Here is a 22,812-nt window from a genome sequence, read left to right on the forward strand (position 1 = left end):
TTGAATCAAATTAATTTAAAATGAAAAAAATGTATAGTCCAAATTGCAACCCATTGCAATCTATAGAAGACATAAATCTTTTTTTTTTTTTTTTTTTTTGTAATAAATATACAAATAATAGAATTAAACTTATCATTTTTTTTAATAAAAATAATATCCCATTTACCCCCAAAAATTTATTAAATCCAAATAAACAGTTTAAATTAACTACATATAGACTATTAATGGCATATGTGATGGAGACAAATGTTAATATTTAAATATATGTAATTTAGATTTATTTATTAGTTATTATTAATTAGGCTTACATGAATAACGTTAGCTGATTGATGATTTAACTATAAATTTATAATGTAAACCAGTTATGAATGCCGTTTCCTTTCTTGAGCGCTATATTCAATTAGTGTTCATGGGTAATTGGCTTTCATTATTAATTAACTTAAATGTTGTTTATATATATATTTCCCTACCACCCGATCGATCTCCCCGAGGGCTTTCTTTTCTTGTATTAGTTGATTATTATTGTTTAATTAATTAATTAATTAGTGGTTAATTAGTTTTATGTTTTATTTTTAATATATTATTATTTAAATATTTATATAGGTTACGTTATAGTTTAATTTCTTTCTTTATTTCTTTTACTATTTTCTTTATACAGTTGTTACGGCCGTGGTGCACGTCGATTTGGTTCAGAATTATGACCGTCCGGTTCCGGAAGCTGAATATCCGGATTAACGAATAACTTTACTGGGTGGGTCGTTTCGTTTTGTGATAAAACCGTCCGTAAGGTGAGGTTTCCGGAGTAATGGAGTCCGGACTAACGAGGTTCCACTGTATCTGGAGTGCACAGCCGGCTCTGCTGTCTCTGACGTCAGAAGTCAGGGCCAGTTCGGGGCTCTGTGTCAACGCGCTCCACGTATCGATCGGTTGTGTGACACTATGTACACTGTATTAATAGCAATTTATAGCTCATATAGCTACGCTGTTATGTTTTGTTATTTTTATTTTTATTTCTTTTTCAAGTAAATAACAATTATTTGTATTAAATTTAGTTTAATTTATTATTATTATTATTATTATTATTTTATTTATTATTATTTTATTTTTTTAACTATCCAGTTTTAATTGCTCACTACATATCTTTCAACTTTGGGTTAAGCCTCGCTGTCTCGGCTTTGTTCGTTAAAGGTCACAGTCGGGTCACGGCCTGGTATTCACACGGTAATATCGATCGGCTACTTGTGTTAATTTTTATTTTTATAATCTAATTTTATATTTAATATTGAATATAATTACATTTAATATATGTGCCGTCTGCCCGCCCATCCAATTTATTGTTGGGGGTGGGGCGGCGGTCCATTGTACATTTTATCCTATAATTGGGTGTTGTTTACCGCCGCCCAGCCACCAATATTTTTTTTTATTTTTATTTATTATTATTATTTTTTTTTTTTGGGGGGGGGGGGGGGGCGGCGGTGTATACTTACCTAAAACAATTTTTAGCTCTATGTTGTATGTCATTTTTGTTTTATGTTCTGTGTTTTATGTTATATGTTGTCGTATTATTGGTTGTGTGTTTGTTGCTCGGTTTTGAGGGGGGGGGGGGTGGGGGGGGGGGGGGGGGGGGGGGGGGGGGGGGTGGGGGGGGGGGGTTTTGGGGGGGGGGGGGGGGGGGGGGGGGACTTATCTGGCAGTAATCCTCCACCTTCCGGAGGCTGCGCGCTCTATATATTATGTGGGTTTTTTTATTTGGTTACAGTATCTTTTAAAAATTATTTTGTAGGATACCAGCATGCTCGCTCCTTTAATGTGTTTTTCATATGTTTTATCCTTATTTTAAACATATTTTATATTCTTAATAAAAACAACCATGTAATTCAACAGGGCAGGTGTCTGGTCTGTGCTCGTGGCAGTACCCTGGCTAACTTATACCTTGTGTTCTGTCACCGGTTTTATAGATTAAAGTGGTGACAGCGTCTGTTGAGTGACTTAATATTCATGTTCTGGGGACGGACCGAGGGGACGCCTCGGGTCTGCCGTGTTTCTCTTCTGGATGCGTTTCTCTCTCCACGGCGGGCTGGACATGCAAAACTTTCCTTCAACTACTTCAAGAATTACCCCCTATAGGGGGTTTGTTGTGTCACTCTACTAGTTACACAACACTGGATAACTACTGGTGCAGTCGAGTCACTCTCCTAGTGACTCTTTACTAAATATATTATTTTTAATATAATTGGTTGCTATGACTGGATCGAGCTGCGGTTGGACACTGTGGGGGGGGGGGGGGGTGTTGTTGTGATGCCGGTGGTTAGGTTTCTTTGGGGCCATAGGGCGTAGGCGGTTAGGCCTCAGGTTTAGTGAAGTTCCCCCCCGCCCCCCCCCCCCCCCCCCCCCCCCCCGGTCACACCAATGCCCGAAATAGGATTGGTAATTTTTTCTAATAATTTTTAATTAACTAATATTAAATTTAACATAACTTTTCTGTGGGCCGAGCCTACACCCCCCCCCCCCCCCTTCCTCCTTACCTCTGGGGACTAAATAATTTTATTATATAATTAAATTATATATTTTTAGACTTCCCCATCTAAAATTGCGTCAAATTAAAAAAAAATCAATTATCATAGAATAAGGTTATGTTTTAAGGACGCAGTCAAAAATTATTAATGTTGGTATATTTTTATTTATCATTTTGGTACGAAATTTCAAAATTTCAAAATTGTTATAGTAGTTAAGTTTTTCTTGCCCCGAGTCAGACCACCGATCTTATCGGAGGCCGGACTCGGGGTAGGCGTGTTCGAAACCATAGAGGTATATGAGCACGTTAAAATCGTATTTAAGTCCAGTGGTAAAGCGTTTAATTGATGTGCGATCGGTCAAGGATCGATCCCCGTTGGTGGACCCATTGGGCTATTTCCCGCTCCAGCCAGTGCTGCACAATTGGCGTAACAAAGGCCGTGGTATGTACTATCTTGTCTGTGGGATGGTGCATATAAAAGATCCCTTGCTGCTAATCGAAAAGAGTATCCCATGGTACCCCCCCCCCCCCCCCCCCCCACCCACACACACACACCGACTAATTTCCTGAACACGCGCTTGAATAAGTGAGAGTCACGTAACTTAATAACAAGGATTCCTCTGTGGGAAAAAAATAGATCTCCAAACTTATATATACCCCCGACAATGATAAGAATAAGTTTGTTTGTTTGTTTGATTGTTTTGTTTGTTTGTTTGTTTGTTTTATGTTGTTGTTGTTGTTGTTTTTTGTTGGGGTTTGTTTTGTTTATTTTGTTTATTTGTTTGTTTGTTTTTGGGTTTTTTGGGGGGTGTTGCTGTTTTGTTTGATTTTGTTTGTTGTTGTTGTTTTTGGGGGGAGGATTGTTGGGGTGTTTTTTCTAGTATATGTTTAATAAAAGAGTTTTATTATTCAACGCTTCAAAATGTCTTTGTTTGTACTATAATAAGAACAGGTTGTTTACTAAAAAGGAATCTGCCCATTAGTAATATGATCGGTGTCAACTTTGATATAATTCTTCTCACAACCGTGCCTATCGGGAAGATCAGCACCCCCACCTACCTACAGAAACCCCCCACAATTAGATTACACGTGTTCTCTTTATCCATCTTGTGAAGACCCCGTATTACTGAGCCATGGTCTGTATCTACCCTCCTCCCCCATCCCCCCATCCCCCCATCCCCCAGTTACTTTAGATTAGTTACGTTTTTGTTTCTGCGTGACAATGTGCACTTATATAACTCGAGATACTCGAAAATCGTAAACAGCCGATGTGTTCCGCACATAATCATGTGGTTACCCTGAGAGTATCTGAAACAAGTTCTCAATAGAGTTCTTTAGAAAGTTTCACGTCCTGACCTACATAAGCTGAGAGCAATGACATACATGTGTGTAGGTTAGCGAGACGTAATTTGTTTTTATCAATATATAGACCCGGGTAACGCTAAGTAAGTTAAGTAATTAATATTGTCTTGTATAAGCTGAGGAGTCTTATTTATCAAGACAACCGGACCACATTAATCACGATTTCAGTTGTCTAATGACAGTTAAAGATACATGTGGCGAACATATTTCTTTATGAACTAAGTCGTCAAAAACCTTCAAAATTCTACAACCACATTCCCTTTGTAGATCTACCGTCATTTTAGTTGTCTGGCTAATCCGCGGCTGTACATATTGAGTAAAATGAAAATAAGCAATTTAATTTTATTACTGTGGTGCTGTGGATTCAGGCGCAGATTCAGGGGATGGGTAAGTGAGGGGATTTCCCCCGTTCCCGCCTTTTTTACCAGAAGAAGTTGTAAAAATATAACGATTCCTACCACGCTCCTCCCACTTTATCCACCCCTAGATCCGTTCCTGGAAATGGACAATACGCCTATCAAATAACACGCGAGGACAGTCTCAGAAAGAATTTTACATACGTGGGAAAACTGTTTCAAATCATGTATATTTGTTGGGCCTAATGAACTTTTTTTGTTTTCTTATAAGGTTGATAAAAATCAAGTGCGGATTCAAGGGGGTGGGGGCAGGGGTCGAATAAGATACTTTTATCACAGCCCCATCCCAGTTCAGCGTGTTAAATTTATTTTCACTACACCGTCGGTGGACCCATGGGGCTATATCTGGTTCTAGCCAATGCACCACGACTGGAATATATAAGGCGGTGACATGTGCTGTCCTGTCTATGGGAGATGCATATAAGAGATCACTTACTAATAACAGAAAACAATGTAGCGGGTTTCCTGTCTAAAACTATGTGTTAAATTACCAAATGTTTGACATCCAATAGCCGATGATTAATAAATCAATTATTTAATGAATCATCGGCTATTGGATGTCCGATGTTTGATAATTGTAACTATTAATCTTGAGAGACGAGCTACGTTTTTATTAGCAACAAGGAATCTCTTATACGCACTTAAGTCCACTGAGGAGGTTCGATCCTGTGGCGGAAGCACCACAGTCAAGCGATCTATCGACTCAACTAGATCCCGTCCCAGTACTTCACGTAAGAATGAAGATTTGAACAACATCTTTATCCTCTTTATTTAGTACTAGATCCGCACCTGGGTCTAGAAATAAAACGCGCACCACTCGATTCTCCTATATTATAGCAATTAGCTCGAGTCTCCTCCAGCCCTCCCCTTATTGATATTGATACTGATAACATACACCACTAGAGCACATTGATTCATTATTCATCGGCTACTGGATGTCAAACATTTGGTAATTTGACATGTAAAGGTAGTATTTTCAATTCTTTATTCACCGTAAGCATAGCGGCTTATTGGTATGAACAATCTAACAATACTAGAAAAACTATTTCCAGTCTCACTTATGTACGTACAAATGGTGCATTAAACAGGAACGTCACACACACTTGCTGGCACACACACAAACAGACACGGTACAACACACACACGACACACTGACATGTAACAAAGTATTATCACATGCAGTCGAACTTCACACATAGTTAATATACCTGTGATTTATAAGTTACTGACATCTTAAATGTATGCACAATATGGGTGCATACCTGTAAACCAGTTGACTTTTATAGACAGTCCAGGAATGTTCACGAATAGTAAATGCTGCACATATATGTTTTCCCAATTTACACAAGGTTAAATAAAATTTAAATTGGTCAGAAACTGTATACTGCAAACTTTAGCATAGATGCTCTATTCCAGTAGTTGAACAAATTTCTGTATACGGCAATTTACTCCATTTAATGTTGTACATGTTACTCAATGCCTAATACAAAGGTAGTATTTAAACACCTGAAATTAAAAATATTTTCCCAGGATTATCTATGGGTGAGATCGCCCTATTTCCAAGTCTGCCTTATGGAATTATCGTTCAAATGGTGCATTCTCCGGGAACGTGTCTTGTCCCTGGCGTGGTTAAAACAGACACGGTATAAGGAAATATTTACGACTGACCTGACATGTAACAAAGAGATATCACATGCAGTCGAGTTTCACAACATATAATATTACCTGTGTATTTATAAGTACTGACTCTTAAGGTATGCAAACATGGGTCCATACCTGTAAACGTTGTTGACTTTGTTATCCAACAGTCCAGTTACAGTCAATGCATCACGACTGGTATATCAAAGGTCCTGGTATGTGCTATCCCGTCTGTGGGAAGGTGAAAATAAAATATGAATTGCTACTAATGGAAACATTAAACAGGTTTCCTCTCAATATGCTCTAGTGGAGTCGTTAAACAAAACAAACAGTGTGATATGGCAATCTACTCTATTTAATGTTGTTACTTGCACGTTACTCAACCCGCCTGGACATGTAGAGTAAGATCCAAATAAGCTGATTTAATTTTGTTACTGGGGTGCTGGAGGTTCAGGTGCAGATTCTTGGGGAGGTAATGCAAATATAAATAAAAGAATTGATTGCTCGGCCGAATGGAAATGGGCAAAAAAGTCACAAGCCAAATATAAATAAAAGAATTGATTGCTCGGCCGAATATTTATATAATTTGGAACATTTTAGGACAGTCGAAATATAAATATAAATCGGACTATTTAATAATATTTAAAAAAAAAGTAATTTCGACATAAAATTTTGGACGAAGGTCTAAAAGTTGAAAGTCCGATTTATATGTCCACGTGAGTGGCCTCGTTAAGGCCGTTGGAAGGGGGGAGGTAGTTGGAGGTGGGCGGAATTTGCAATAAAATTTAGAAAAAGGTCAAAGACCTAAAACCAAAAAAGGAGAATAATCTTCATGTCAGCAAAACAACTTGTCAGTCCAAAAAAATAAAATTAGAGTGCTCGGCCGAAACCTTTTTTCTGGCGATTTGCGCAATTTGGACGGGCTGTCAAAATAAAGTGTGTTGGGATCAAAGTTGTTCCGGATCAAAGGTTGTTGAAAAGGTCGCCGTCTATGGTGTCCCTATGAAGTTCGTGACGTCGAGGTTGGGGGTGTACTGCTGGTAGACGGAGGCCGCTACTGTCCTGGTAATGGCTTTGTAATATTTCCCCGAAATGATTTTTAAAATGTGATGAATCGTCGGGTTGTCCATGTTGGATAGCAGCAGCCCCTGATGGTAGACGCCTGACCGTCGGACGGTAACACACAAAGCTGGTGAATCGCCCTCTGGCATTACTTCGTGTAATGCAAAGTCCCCCTCTGCACGGTTAAGCGGCCCTCACATATCGGTCGCGGCGCCCGCGCGACTCCTAAAACAGGCCAAAAAGGGGATTTTCGCGAGGCGTCCGATCCGGGGCACGAGAGTGGGTGGGAAGGGGTTTTGTGGCGAGAGACTTTTTCGTTGTTTTTCGCCAAAAATACTATTCCATGTGTATTACTAATAATGACATAAACACATAATAACATTTTAAAATCACAAAATAAAATGAATTTAATTTCACTTATTAATACTTAACAACGCTCATTTCTAGAACAATTTTTAAGTATAGGGAATGGAGACCATTATTGAAAGTTAACGGGCAAGTAGAGAGAGAGAGAGAGAGAGAGAGAGAGAGAGCCCACCTGACAGACAGCCCCAGATAGCTGATGTGTGTGCCCAGGACAGCGTGCTTGAACCTCAATTGAGAGAACACGAACATAAGTTGGAGAGAGGTCAAAAGGGAGAGAGAGAGAGAGAGAGAGAGAGAGAGAGAGAGAGAGAGAGAGAGAGAGAGAGAGAGAGAGAGAGAGAGAGAGAGATCTGGTCTGGCACAGGTGTATTTGAACTGCTATTCATCATCTAGTATATCCAGGTGCGACTTCTGCGCTATGTTTGTATGTTGCCAATATATAAATACATAATGATAAAAATAAGAAAAATAAGAAGAACATAAAAAAACATTCAATAAAATCCTGTTCAAACACCTCTAACCATGTCGTGGCCTATCGTTAAATGTTTCATCTCTTTAGCTCTCCCGAGGAACATATATTAGAGAGCACACACCAGTGTTTCTGATATACAAGAAGCGGGGCACTGACGTCACGACGAAAAAAAAAAATCGGATAATGGGTCTACCGAGGAGGTTCGATCCTACGCCGGAAACACCTCAGTCAAGCGCTCCATCGACTCAACTATATTTCGTCCCAGTACTTTGCTTAAGAATGACGATTTCGAGAACACTTTTATCCTATATAATCCTACCACGCCCCCCCCCCCCTTTATTTAGTACTAGATCCACACCTGGGTTTGGAAATAAAACGCGCACCACTCGATTCTCCTGTATTATATCAATTAGCTCGAGTCGCCTCCAGCCCTTCTCTTATACATATTGATACTGATAGCATACAGCATTACAACGCGCACCACTCGATTCTCCTGTATTATATCAATTAACTCGAGTCGCCTCCAGCCCTTCCCTTATACATATTGATACTGATGTATACAGCATTACAACGCGCACCACTCGATTCTCCTGTATTTTAATCAATTAACTCGATCGCCTCCAGCCCTTCCCTATTACCATTGATACTGATAGCATACAGCATTACAACGCGCACCACTCGATTCTCCTGGGATATCAATTAACTCGAGTCGCCTCCAGCCCTTCCCTTATAACATATTGATCTGATAGCATACAGCATTACAACGAGTTTCACCACTCGATTCTCCTGTATTATATCAATTAACTCGAGTCGCCTCCAGCCCTTCCCTTATAAATATTAATGACTGATAGCATACAGCAGTACAAGCGCAGTCGATTCTCCTGTATTATATCAATCAACTCGAGTCGTCCTCCAGCCCTTCCCTTATGTGGGAACTGATAGCATACAGCATTACAACGCGCACCACTCGATTCTCCTGTATATATCAATTAAGTCGAGTCGCCTCCAGCCCTTCCCTTATACATATTGATACTGATAGCATACAGCATTACAACGCGCACCACTCGATTCTCCTGTATTATATCAATTAACTCGAGTCGCCTCCAGCCCTTCCCTTATACATATTGATACTGATAGCATACAGCATTACAACGCGCACCACTCGATTCTCCTGTATTATATCAATTAACTCGAGTCGCCTCCAGCCCTTCCCTTATACATATTGATACTGATAGCATACAGCATTACAACGCGCACCACTCGATTCTCCTGTATTATATCAATTAACTCGAGTCGCCTCCAGCCCTTCCCTTATACATATTGATACTGATAGCATACAGCATTACAACGCGCACCACTCGATTCTCCTGTATTATATCAATTAACTCGAGTCGCCTCCAGCCCTTCCCTTATACATATTGATACTGATAGCATACAGCATTACAACGCGCACCACTCGATTCTCCTGTATTATATCAATTAACTCGAGTCGCCTCCAGCCCTTCCCTTATACATATTGATACTGATAGCATACAGCATTACAACGCGCACCACTCGATTCTCCTGTATTATATCAATTAACTCGAGTCGCCTCCAGCCCTTCCCTTATACATATTGATACTGATAGCATACAGCATTACAACGCGCACCACTCGATTCTCCTGTATTATATCAATTAACTCGAGTCGCCTCCAGCCCTTCCCTTATACATAATACTGATAACACTACAGCATTACAACGCGCACCACTCGAGGTTCTCCCATCAATTAACTCGAGTCGCCTCCAGCCCTTCCCTTATACATATTAATACTGATAGCATACAGCATTACAACGCGCACCACTCGATTCTTGGTATTATATCAATTAACTCGAGTCGCCTCCAGGCCATACTGATAGCATACAGCATTACAACGCGCTGATTCTCCCGTATTATATCAATTAACTCGAGTCGCCTCCATATACATATTAAACTGATAGCATACAGCATTACAACCACCACTCGATTCTCCTGTATTATATCAATTAACTCGAGTCGCCTCCAGCCCTTCCCTTATACATATTGATATTGATAGCATACAGCATTACAACGCGCACCACTCGATTCTCCTGTATTATACAATTAAATCCAGCCCTACATATTGATACTGATAGCATACAGCATTACAACGCGCACCACTCGATTCTCCTGTATTATATCAATTAAGTCTCGAGTCGCCTCCAGCCCTTCCCTTATACATAGCATACAGCATTACAACGCACCACTCGATTCTCCTGTACATTACTCGAGTCGCCTCCAGCTGATTGATAGAAAACAGTACAAAACTCGATTCTCCTGGTACAATTTCGACATCCATATAGTACAATAGAGAGGCAAACCCTCTAACAGTTTTCGCCAAAAATACTATTTTGTGCATTACTAGCAAGGAATAAACACATAATAACATCAACCCCTATTTTTGACAGTATAGTACATACCACGGCCAGTCCTGGTGCACTGGCTAGAACGAGAAATAGCCCCATGGGCCCACTAACAGTGATCGATCGAATACCGACTTGCATCAGGCGATGGCTTTTCCACAGGGCTACGTCCCGCCCTGTGATTGACAAGGAAGGAAATGTTTTATTTAGTGACGCACTCAATACATTTGTTTGTGGTTATATGGCGTCAGACATACGGTTAATGACCACATAGATATTGAGAGAGAAAACCCGCTGTCGCAACTTCATGTGCTACTCTTTTTGATTAGCAGCAAGGGATATTTTATATTCACCATCCCACCGACACGATAGTACATACCATGGCCTTTGTCACACAAGTTGTTGAGCACTGGCTGTAAGGAAAAACAGCTCAATGGGTCAACCGACGGGGATCGATCCTAGATCGACCGCGCATGAACCACACGCTTTACCACTGGGCTACGTCCCGACATTTATGATTCACAAAGTTAGTATGACATTTTAAATGGTAGGTGAACACTAGTGGGCTTTATATGGGATGGGGGACATCGAGGAGGTGGGGGGGGGTGGGGGTGGGGGGGTGGGGGTGGGGGGGGGGGGGGGGGGTGGGGGGGGGGGGGCTGGAAATGTAGTATAATATGGGCAATCTACTCCATGTAATGTAGTTAGCTGTACGTTACTCAACACTGCTGGACTTGTAGAGTAAGATCCAATTTTTTACATCTAATGACTTATGAAATCATATATACATGGTACATGGTATATTGTTTTAAAAAAAAAAACACCCACAACCCCCCCCCCCCCCAAAAAAAAAAAAAAAAAAAAAAAAAAAAAAAAAAACAACAACCCGAAAACAATAACAAAAACAACCACAACATCCACAACACCAACACTACCAACAGCAACAACAACAAGAGCAGTAGCAACAGCAACACCAATGCCACCATCATCGTCATCATCAAAACTATCGACAACAACAACACTAACACCAGCAACAACACCACCACCAACAACAACAACAACACCAACAACACCATCACCACCAACAACAACAGCAACAACAAAAGCAACACCACAACCACCACCACCACCAACAACAACACCGACAATATCAAAAACAACAACACCAGCAACATCAGCAACACCACCACTATCACCACCACCACCACCACGAACAACACCACCACCACCACCACCACCACCAACAACAACACAAGCAACAACAACAATAACAACAACACCAACACTACCAACAACAATAACATCAACACCGTCAACAACACCACCAACAACAACACTACCATAACACAACACCAACACCACCATCACCACTAACAACAACACCACCACCAACAGCCATCAGCAACTAGAACACCAACAACTCGAACAGAAACAAAAACACCAACAACAGCAACAACACCACCACCACCAACAGCAACAACAACACCACCACCAACAACAACAACACCAAAAGCAACAACAACAACACCATCAACAACAAACAACAACAACAACAACCAACAACAGCACCAACACCACCACCACCACCACCAACACAACAACAACACCAACACCACCACCACCACTAACAACAACACCACAACAACAACAACACCAACAACAACAACAACACCATCAACAACAACAACAACACATCAACAACTACAACACCAACTCGAACAACAATAACAACAACAACAACACCACCAACAACAACAACAACACCACCAACACAACAACAACAACACACAACAACAACACCACCACCAACAACAACAACAACAACAACACCACAACACCACAACAACACCACCAACAACAACAGCACCACCAACAACAAACTAGAACACCAACAACTCACCAGCAACAACAACAACAACACCAACAACAACACCAGCAACACCACCACCACCACCACCACCAACAACAACACCACTACCACCAAAAACACCAACACCACAAAACAACAACAACACCACCATCAACAACTAGCAACACCAACAACTCGAACAAAAACAACAACACCAACAACACCAACAACAACAACAACCACATCAACAATAGCACACACCACAACAAACAACACAACACAACCACCACACCAACAACAACAACACCAACAACACCACCAACACTTTTTATTTATTTTCAAAAGTCTGATGTATTTCAGACATAATAATAATAATAATAATAATAATAATAATAATAATAATTATAATAATAATAATTATAATATTAATGATGATGATGATGATGAAAATGAAAATAATAATAATAATAATAATAATAATGATATGGATAATAATAACAATAATAATAATACTAATAATGATAATGATAATGATAATAATAATAATAATAATAATAATAATAATAATAATAATAATTACTTTTACTTATTAATACAAGTTAACACTGCTCATTTCTAGTACAAGTTATTTATTTATTTATTTATTTATTTATAATTATTACTTTTTTTCTATCATATAACTGCCATTCATCCAGTACTAGGGGTGGGATTTAGCTCAGTCGGTTGAGCGCTCGTCTGAGGAGTTTGAGTCGCAGGATCAAACCACCTCGGTGGATCCATACAAATGATTGTTGTTGTTTTTTCTCTCATTCCAACCAGTGTACCACATGTGGTCAATCGCCGTGATGCATGTATGTGCTTTCCTCTCTGTGTGAAAGTGCATATAAAAGATCCCTTGCTGCTAGTGGGAAAATAGAGCGGGTTTCCTCCGATGACTAGGCCTATGTGTCAGAATTATTGAATGTTTGACATCTAATAGCCTATGGTTAATTAATCAACGTGTTCTAGTGGTGTCGTTAAACAAAATAAACTTTAATTTTAACGACGCACATTTCGATTACGGCGTTATAGCCTTGGACATAGGTTTACCTCTTTTCGCATTTTCGCCTTGGGCCGTCTGGTTTTTCATCCAGTACTATATCCAGGCGCTGAACCTGGGTGTGTGTGTGTGTGTTTGTGTGTGTTGGGGGAGGGGGGAGGGGGAGGAGAGAGGGGGGATGTCCCCACAAGTTGGCTCCTCCTTGTTTTTCGCCAACATAAAAAAAAATAAATAATAATAATAATAATAATAATAATGTTCAAACACCTCTTACCAGGTCCTGGCCTACGTTTAAATGTTTCATCTCTCTAGCTCCTCTCAAATCCCGGTCCCACCCCCGGTCCACACACCCCCCCCCCTCCCCCCCCACCACCACCAGCCACCTCTCGGACCGCCCTGACACATCGCCCCCTTTCACAAACCCATAGATCCGCACCTGCATTGTCTACCCAGAGACTTCAAGAAAAATGCGCACCACTCAATTCGCCTGCTGTGTGTTTTGTACAGCCGTAACAACCTGGTCACGGTCTTGTGATCCATATATAGCTACAATAGATGTTTGACGAGGTCTCGTGATCCAGATATCCGACAACAGAGTAACCCGTCTCATGACAGCCATTTTGTTGTGTTGCCTGGCCGTTGATTACGGAGGTAAGTAAATGTTTTTCACCAATCCAGAGTACATTGTTTGTAAATATAATACGTGTTAGCTCTAACAAAACATTGTTTTCATACTTTGAGTTTATAATTTACACCAGTATAAATTGACAAACAGTACATTTCGATATTTAAACAATGTCGCTGAGTTTGTTCAGCATGTCCCGTTTTAACACGGGTCTAAACGTGTTCATGTCTCGGCGGAAAGGTGATAACAAACATGGAGAGTCGCTGTGTCTCAAGTTCTCACATTCAACCCGTTGGTATCGGTATAAACGATATGTGGAATGTGTATTGGGGGGGGGGGGGGGGGGGGCACAGCCTCGAGTGCAAGGGAACCGTCTCCATTGAGGGCACAAGACATTTTTAATATCCATTTATTCGCAGTAGGACAAGAACCAAAATACCCCCAAACAAAAAACAAACAAGCACGTATAGTTTTGTCACACGCACCTCTCCTCCGGTTCCTATGGGCTTGAAATATTTGCCGTATGGCGGACATGTTTATCCTGAATTGTTGTTGGTACAAACTATACAATACCAAGAAAAGGAATGTTTATTTAACGTCACATTAACACATTCGAAGGCGCGGGTGCGTGGGTGATCATGACTCGACCGCGCTATAAAGATCGCTCGCCAAAGTCCAGAGCCTCTCTCTCTCTCTCTCTCTCTCTCTCTCTCTCTCTCTCAATTTCAAATCTCTCAAACCTCCCCAGTGCATCCATTCAGCTCTTTATTGCCGTTCCAACCAGAGCACCACAACTGGCCATAGGCCGTGGTGTGTGTTTTATCTTTGGAAAAGTGCATATAAAAGATATTTGGTGTATTAGAAAAAGTGTAGTGAGTTTCCTCAGAAATAGCAAATGTTTAATATCCAATAGCCCATGATTACTTAATTAATGTTTTCTAGTGGTGTTGTTAAAGAAACCAAACTTTATAACTTAAGGTGTCTGATAAATACCAACATAAAGTGTTCTACTTTTCAATTTTAGTAAATTACAGGGACTGGCCTTGTGCAAAACTGCAATTAATTGTTTCGCTAATGAAAATCATTTTTAAAAATTTAATTTAATTTCCTTTCAGTAGCTGTTTACAATGGAGGTCGTTCAAACCCAACTTCTGCAGAACATTCATCAAGAGATGATCAACGGTTCGTTCAGTGATATACAGGTGATTTGTAATGGCGAAACAACAACCGGAAGTCGGCTCGTTCTGGCAGCGTTGTCGCCTTACTTCCGGGCGATGTTTGCATCAGGCATGACAGAGAGTCGGACGGGCATCCTGAAACTTCCCTCTGTGTCTCTGACAGTATATCAGGACATTCTCAAGATGTATTTCTGCAAACTTAATCTTATAAACGATGAGAATTGCATGGATATTTTAGACGCTGCCGAAATGATGCAGCTTGATCATATCAAAAATCTCTGTAACACCTACCTGAAACAAACTATCGTAATAACTCCTCAAAACTGGCTAAATTGGTGGAGAACCCTGAAAGTCTACAATTTCCTTGATTTGTCCAAACGGGCCCTTTCCTGTTTTATTGATAATTTGGCTGATAAAACGGAAAATGTTATTCAGCTGTCAAAGGCAGAACTTTTGGAAATCATTTCCAAACATGACTTAAACTGTAAAGAAGATGACATTCTGAAAGTCGCCATGCAGTGGATTGAACATAATAATCCGAAACAGGAGGATGTCCAGAGTATTTTTGAAAATGTGCGACTGGATATTGTTGACCGACAATTTCTTGTTAATGAGGTTGCTTTTACAGATATTGTCCTTGAGAACAGCGCTGTGAAGAAAATGATGCAAAATGTCTTAGGTTCCAACGAAGCACGGAAGGCAACTACACGAATGTCTGCTCTCAAACGACCTGTAGCGTTCGTACTACTCCACACCGACACATCACTTCTGTCTTGTTTCACGTCGGAAGAGAAGTGGGAAGACGTCTCGCCAGCCCCAGTAGATCCTGGACCGGGTTATTCAGCAGCGAGTTTGGATGATAAGATCTACATCACTGGCGGTTTACAACAAGGTAAATGTACACTGGTGTATGACACCATTAGAAAAGTGTGGAACGTAGGTCCATATCTCAACCATGAACACTGTAATAACTGTACAGTCACAGCTTGTTCTAAAGTGTATGTAATGAGCGGTAGGGATACCAGTACAATAGAAGAGAAGAGCGAGAGTGAGGCGCAGTGGCAGGTGGTTGCTGATTTTGGATTGGACAGAGTGGGTGCCTTTCCTGTTACAGTTGATGAGAACGTCCTCGTTATGGGAGGAGAAATAAACGAGAACCCGACAGATCTCATCCAGTGTTTTAACACTACAATCCGCGCTGTGACCAAGCTGGATACAAAGTTGCCTTGTGTATCCAGTACACTAAGAGGATCTATTCACCTACCAGATGTATATCTGTTGGACTATGATGGCGAAATGATGCACATTCACGTCACTGACAGAAATGTAGAAATCCAGGTTGAGAATAAACGTACTGGTTTGTTGGATACATTTTGGTATAAACGTCCTGCTTTGTGGAATATGTTTGAGTATAAACGTACATCTCTTGGGGATATGTTTGGTTGTGGCTGTGGTATCCTTCTTCGACATGGGAACCTGATGTGTTTTACAGAAGATGGAATCAGTAAATTGAACGTGGCTGATTGGCAAGAAGAAGAGGGTACATTCCCCGAACCACCAAGAAGTGGCGTCGTGTACAACGTCCTCACAGTTTGACACGTGATAGACTACAAGGTTACGTCATTAATCACAGTGTTACTGGATTGTTGTTGTTTTTATTCACAGACAAGAACAGTTTATTTCCCTGTATAATAACGGGATTGTGGTAGACTCGTTCTGAAATATATTCATATGACACACACAGGTTGTCCATTAATCTATTGACTGGTGAATATTTGTTGATATGTTTAGTTAGGACAAAACATAAGAAATGAGACTTATGAGCAAATAATCAGTGAACCGTTATGGTATAATGCTTACTTTAAAAAGAAAACACTATTTATTGAACAATGGTATAATAAAGGCATAAATATTCGAGGTATTCTCCCAGAAGCGAGGCTCATTATTCCGTTTATAGATTTAAAGCACAAATATAATATAGGTGGGACGTGTTTAGACTATTAAACATTAATACACAATGTACCTGAAAATTTGAAAGACATTATTAATCAAATACCAGAATATATTTGAATTTTATGCGAGTAATGACTAAAAGAAATAGACTTTCAACAAACACAGTCGTGCTAAGAGCGCAACGCAAACTCGCTGGTCCAGAATTTTGAAAATAACTCTCTGGTATGGACAAATATATACGTAACACCCAGACTGTGTTACAAACAAATATCACTAGTTCATTTTCAGTATAAAATTATTCATAAAATAACGGCCACAAATATATATTTGTATAAAAGTGGATTACGCGATGATTCATTATGTACTTTTTTGTAAACTCGACAAAGAAACTATAGAACATTTGTTCGTAAAATGTCCAAATGTAATTCTGGTTTGGAAGAATTTGGAAAAATAGATTTTTAACAGTACAGGATTCCGTGTATTTTTCTAAGATCAAATAATAATGTTTGCTATACAGAGAGGGCAGATGATATTAAACCATTTAATTTTGGTCATAACACGTTATATTTATAACTCACGACTATCGAACAATGTTCCTTTCTTATACAAATGTTAGCCTTGCTGAAAGAGTATTGCATTACTGAGAAACTTGTTTCAAAAATAATTTCTAATGTGACAGTGCCAATATTCTCTAGTGGTGTCGTTAAACAAAACAAACTTTCATACGGCGTAAGAGAACATTCCCATACCAAATAACTGGATCCAGCCAGAAGTGGATTTCCATTAAGTGAATACAAATGTTTATTTAAACAGTGCGCAATAATGTCTAGGTCTGGCTTCGAACCCATAACCTTTGGCATAAGGCATTGTTATTTGCTGCAATGATGCGTATTCGATCATAATCGTACGTCGTCACTATCAAACACACGTTTATTTCAAAACTTACGTCAATTGTTACAGAATTAATCGAATATAGTCGATTACTCTATCAAGGTTATAGTTTGTTTTGTTTAACTACACCACTAGAGCACATTTATTAATGATAGGTTACTGGACGTCAACACATTTAATAATTCTGAAATGTCCCTTAGAGGAAACCCGCTACACTTTTCCATTAGTACCAACACGTCTTTTACATGCACTTCCCTACAAACAGGGCAGCTCATACCACAACTTACCCCCGATCGGCCCTACGACCAAATCACCTAAGGCTATCACTCTAGCAACTGAGCTAGATCCCGTCCCTTTCTTTTGAAAACAAACAATGTATTAACCTATTGGACTACTCTTTCCGATTACCTGAAAGGGATCCTTTTTTATGCATCTTCCCACAGACAAGATAGTACATACCATGGCCTCTGTTACACCAGTTGTGGAACACTGGCTGGAACGAGAAATAAACCAGTGGACCACACCGACCGCGCGTTGGGGTCCTAAACGGGGAATGTTAAGTATAAAATTCGATAGTTGTATTCTAATTTTATTGTTTTTCTATATTAAGCCATGGTAGTCCTGTCTTGTGGGAAAATTATACACAAGTTCTTTCTACTAATGGAACATGTGTAGCGGCTTCCATCTCTACGACTATATGTCAGTTTGACATCCAGTAGGTGATACTAAATACACCAATATGTTGATAATGACGATGACTATTATGATGACGATGACGATGGCTATTATGATGATGATGACAATGACTATTGTGATGAGGACTATGATGATGATGATGATGATGGCTATTATGAAGATGCTGGTGATGATGACGATGGCTAGTATAATGATGTCCATGACGATGACTATTATGTTGATGACGATGACTATTATTATTATGATGATGATGATGATCAAGATGAATATTATGGTGATGACGATGACTATCATGATCATCCTGATGATGACGATTACTATTATGATGATGCTGATGATGATTAAGATGAATATTATGATCATGCTGATGATGATGCCGATGACTACTATGATCATGCTGCTGATGAATGCTATATCATTATTATGATGTGAGCATCTGATTGTGATAAAGATTCTGCAATAATAATGCTGATTTTCTGACTAGTAAATAAAATTATTTCCTATAATCATTTCGGGGCATATAGTTAAAGGTGGTATTTTTTAAATGTTAAAGCAAAATGTAATAAAAACATGATTTGCAATATTACCGGCCTCGGTGGCGTCGTGGCAGGCCATCGGTCTACAGGCTGGTAGGTACTGGGTTCGGATCCCATGTCGAGGCATGGGATTTTTTAATCCAAATACCGATCCAAACCCTGATGAGTGCTCCGCAAGGATCAATGGGTAGGTGGCGAAACTACTATGCATGCCGATGAGTGACGATAACTATTTCAACAAAGATGATGATTTGTGCTATCCTGCCTGATTGGGAAGCGCAAATAAATGATCCCTTGCTGCCTGTCGTAATGAAGAGTAGCCTATGTGGCGACAGCGGGTTTCCTCGATAAAAACAGTGTATAGAATGACCACTATGATCATTTGACGTTGATAGCCGATGATAAGATGAAAATGATGATGCTCTAGTGGCGTCAATAAATAAAACAAACTTTACTTTTTTGATGATGCAATAGCTGTCATTATGGCGACTTTGAGATAGCCCCTTTAATGCCAGTATAATAGATCACAAACTAAAATGATGTTCTTGACAGTTTTGCTTAAAAGTTACTTATAAATGTCTATTATGATCATTTTTTGGGAGAGGACTATAGGGGTCAAACTGCTGATGACATAAATATTATGATCATGCTGATATTATGACAGATGGCGATGACAATGGACACATGTTGATGCTGAAAATGATATTATATGATGATGATGATGATAATGGCTATTACAATCACCTGTTTATGACGATGACTATTATTTTAATGACGAAGAGTATTAACACCATGATGATGACATGATGATGATGAGCCGAAAACAATTATGATCATGCTGAAGTACGTAGACTATCATTATCAATGATGATATTTACATGAATATTTACTTGTGCTGATTTGATATGTAAGAAATAATCGACGAAAATCATTTTTATTCTGTTTGACGACATGACGATTAGTATTATTATTATGACAACGACGATGATGTTATAATGATTACTATTATGATGATAATGACGATAACTATTATGATGATGATGATGATGACGACGACTGTTATGATGACGATGCCTATTATGATGACGATGCAGATGTCTATTATGATGATGATGACAATATTATGATTTTGCTGATGATGATGACTATATTATGAATATTGTGATGAGTATTATGATGATGATGATAACTATTATGATGATGATGGCGATGACTATTATGATGTTGATGACTATTATGATGGTTATGACGATGATTACTGTTCGGTCAGAATATTTGAATATTCGCTTGATAATTTGACATTAGAGATATTCGAATAGTATTTTCAAGTGTTCAGTTATCTGGGAATTTTAATTCGTATGGGGAAAACGACTCTAATAGAGATGGGTAATGTGGTTTCTTTGAATTTAATTATAGTATAGGTCACGTATGCTGCTTACCACGTGCATTCAGTCGGGAACATAAAGCATGTATCTTATTGCACAGTACAGTATTAGTACTGACGTCTGATGCGGGTGGCTGAAATTCATCATTAAAAAATATTTTCGATAACACGGATACGGGGACAAACTATAACGCACAGAATGGATTTTCTACATTTACGTGGTATGTGCTATCCTGGCTATTGGATGGCACATAGAAAATATGCCTTGCTACTAATGGAAAAAATTAGTTGGTTTCCTTTCTAAGACACTATGTCGAAATTACCAAATGTTTGATATCCAATAATCGATTATTAATTAATCAATGTGATCTAGTGGAGTCGTTAAACAACACTAAATTTTATATATGCACATATTACACATAGTAATGATTGTTCATTAATCTCTTTTATTATTTCTTGTTAATTCATAGACAAGAACACAATTTATTTGTATGTATAATAATCGGATTGTGGTAAATAGCGTTTTGTGATATGTACATATCACACACAAAATTGGTTCATTATCTGTTATCCGTCTTGAGATAAAGCTTGTACTAATAAAAGTACCAACATTACCGATTCACGTTTCTTGTAATATCGTTTATTATTACTACTGCTACTACTATCTCTCTCTCTCTCTCTCTCTCTCTCTCTCTCTCTCTCTCTCTCTCTCTCTCTCTCTCTCTCTCTCTCTCTCTCTCTCTCTCTCTCTCTCTCTCTCTCTCTCTCTCCTCTCTCTCTCTCTCTCTCTCTCTCTCTCTCTCTCTCTCTCTCTCTCTCTCTCGTAGCAACTTTATTAGTATCGGGATGTACACAGATGACCAAAGTCGTATATTTCATTTATTTTAATTTATGTTCTTGCTTTTATCGAATTTACGTTCAAACTCGCTGTTCTGGGCGCGCGCGCGCACACACACACAGAGAAACACACACACACAGACACACACACACACACACACACACACACAAACAGAGATATACACACAAATACACACACACACATACATACACATACACAAATTTACGTTTAAACTCGCTGTCCTGGGCGTGCACACACACACACACAGAGAAACACACACACACAGACACATACACACACACACACGCACACTCACGCACACATAAACACTCGCGCACGCGCGCACACACACACACACACACACACATACACACACGCGGTTTGGAAAATTGCGTATGTGAAATTTATGGTTACCTCTCGAAACAGGTAGACGATTTAACATAACTAAAGACAAATATTGTGTACACTTTGTAATACTGATATTGGAGATGAATACCATTATTTATTAAAATTGTTAAATCAAAATAATGAAAACATCAGAAGAAAAAAAATATATATGACATTTTATATATTAGAAGAAAACTATTCCTAGCACATTTAACATAAAACGTATTACGTCTTCCATCATTAAACATATATAGTCTTATGAAATGGCGTTTCTCCTTCGCACCTTTGGCAATTCCCGACAACCAAAAAGTTGGCAAAAGATTTCTGCTCCAATATCACAACAGTCCTATATTTCACGTTAAATACGTTTACATCGATAATTTTCGAGTTAATTAATTAAAACAAATCCACATATTAATCACTAATACACACACTACAGAAAGAAACCCGACAGCACATTCAGCTAAGCTTCGGCAAACTCCGGACAGCAGAATTCTAAGTTCTCCGACCTATATCGTGACGTTGCGTCACATGATCGCCCACTCAGCCATTCCGTCTGCTAGCCGGAATCGCCCAGTGGGCGATCACGTGTTGTACGTCTCGAAATAGGTCGCCGAGCTTTGTAATTATGGCGACTGAGTGGCACGAAGCGTAGCTGAATGTGGGTGCTGTCGGATTTCTTTCTGTAGTATGTGTATTAATGATTAATATGTAGCTTTTTTTTTTATCAGTTAACTCGAAAATGATCGATGTAAAGATATTTAACGTCAACCATAGGATTGGTGTTGCATTATAGCAGGATTCTTTGCCAACTTTTTGGTTGTCAGGAATTGCCAAAAAATACATAGGTTGGACTCTGACTGTAATGAGAGCGTATTTATGTCCAAATGTCCGTCTAGCTCTCTTACAGTCAGAGTACTCTGGCTAGGGAGGACGCAGCTGGTGATAATGGCGGGAAATCTAACTGCCGTACGCTACAGGGATGAGATCATAAGATCGCATGTGCTCCAGTTCCTTCAAGGTCAACGTGGCGCCGTCATGTTGCAGCAAGACAACGATCGCCCTCACGTCGCACGTGTAGTGACCGACTTCCTGGGACAGCGGGATGTCAACACACTGCCTTGGCCCGCTGTTTCGCCTTACCTGTCGCCCATTGAGAACCTATGGGGCGAAATGGAGAGAGGCCT

At 39.5% G+C, this 22,812-nt stretch overlaps 2 protein-coding genes across 2 annotated transcripts; both read left to right on the forward strand.

Moving 5' to 3' along the window:
- Window positions 1–13,733: 13,733 nt before the first annotated feature.
- On the forward strand, window positions 13,734–18,289 carry LOC121387677 (actin-binding protein IPP-like). Its single transcript, XM_041518867.1, has 2 exons — window positions 13,734–13,788; window positions 14,878–18,289. The coding sequence occupies exon 2, from the start codon at window positions 14,890–14,892 to the stop codon at window positions 16,534–16,536; it is 1,647 nt and encodes a 548-aa protein (XP_041374801.1). The 5' UTR covers window positions 13,734–13,788; window positions 14,878–14,889; the 3' UTR covers window positions 16,537–18,289.
- Window positions 18,290–18,538: 249 nt separating this feature from the next.
- Window positions 18,539–18,907, forward strand: LOC121387200. Its single transcript, XM_041518225.1, has one exon. The coding sequence runs from the start codon at window positions 18,539–18,541 to the stop codon at window positions 18,905–18,907; it is 369 nt and encodes a 122-aa protein (XP_041374159.1).
- Window positions 18,908–22,812: the final 3,905 nt, after the last annotated feature.

This window comes from Gigantopelta aegis, chromosome 13, assembly GCF_016097555.1.
Source record: "Gigantopelta aegis isolate Gae_Host chromosome 13, Gae_host_genome, whole genome shotgun sequence".
In the NCBI taxonomy this organism is placed as follows: domain Eukaryota; kingdom Metazoa; phylum Mollusca; class Gastropoda; order Neomphalida; family Peltospiridae; genus Gigantopelta; species Gigantopelta aegis.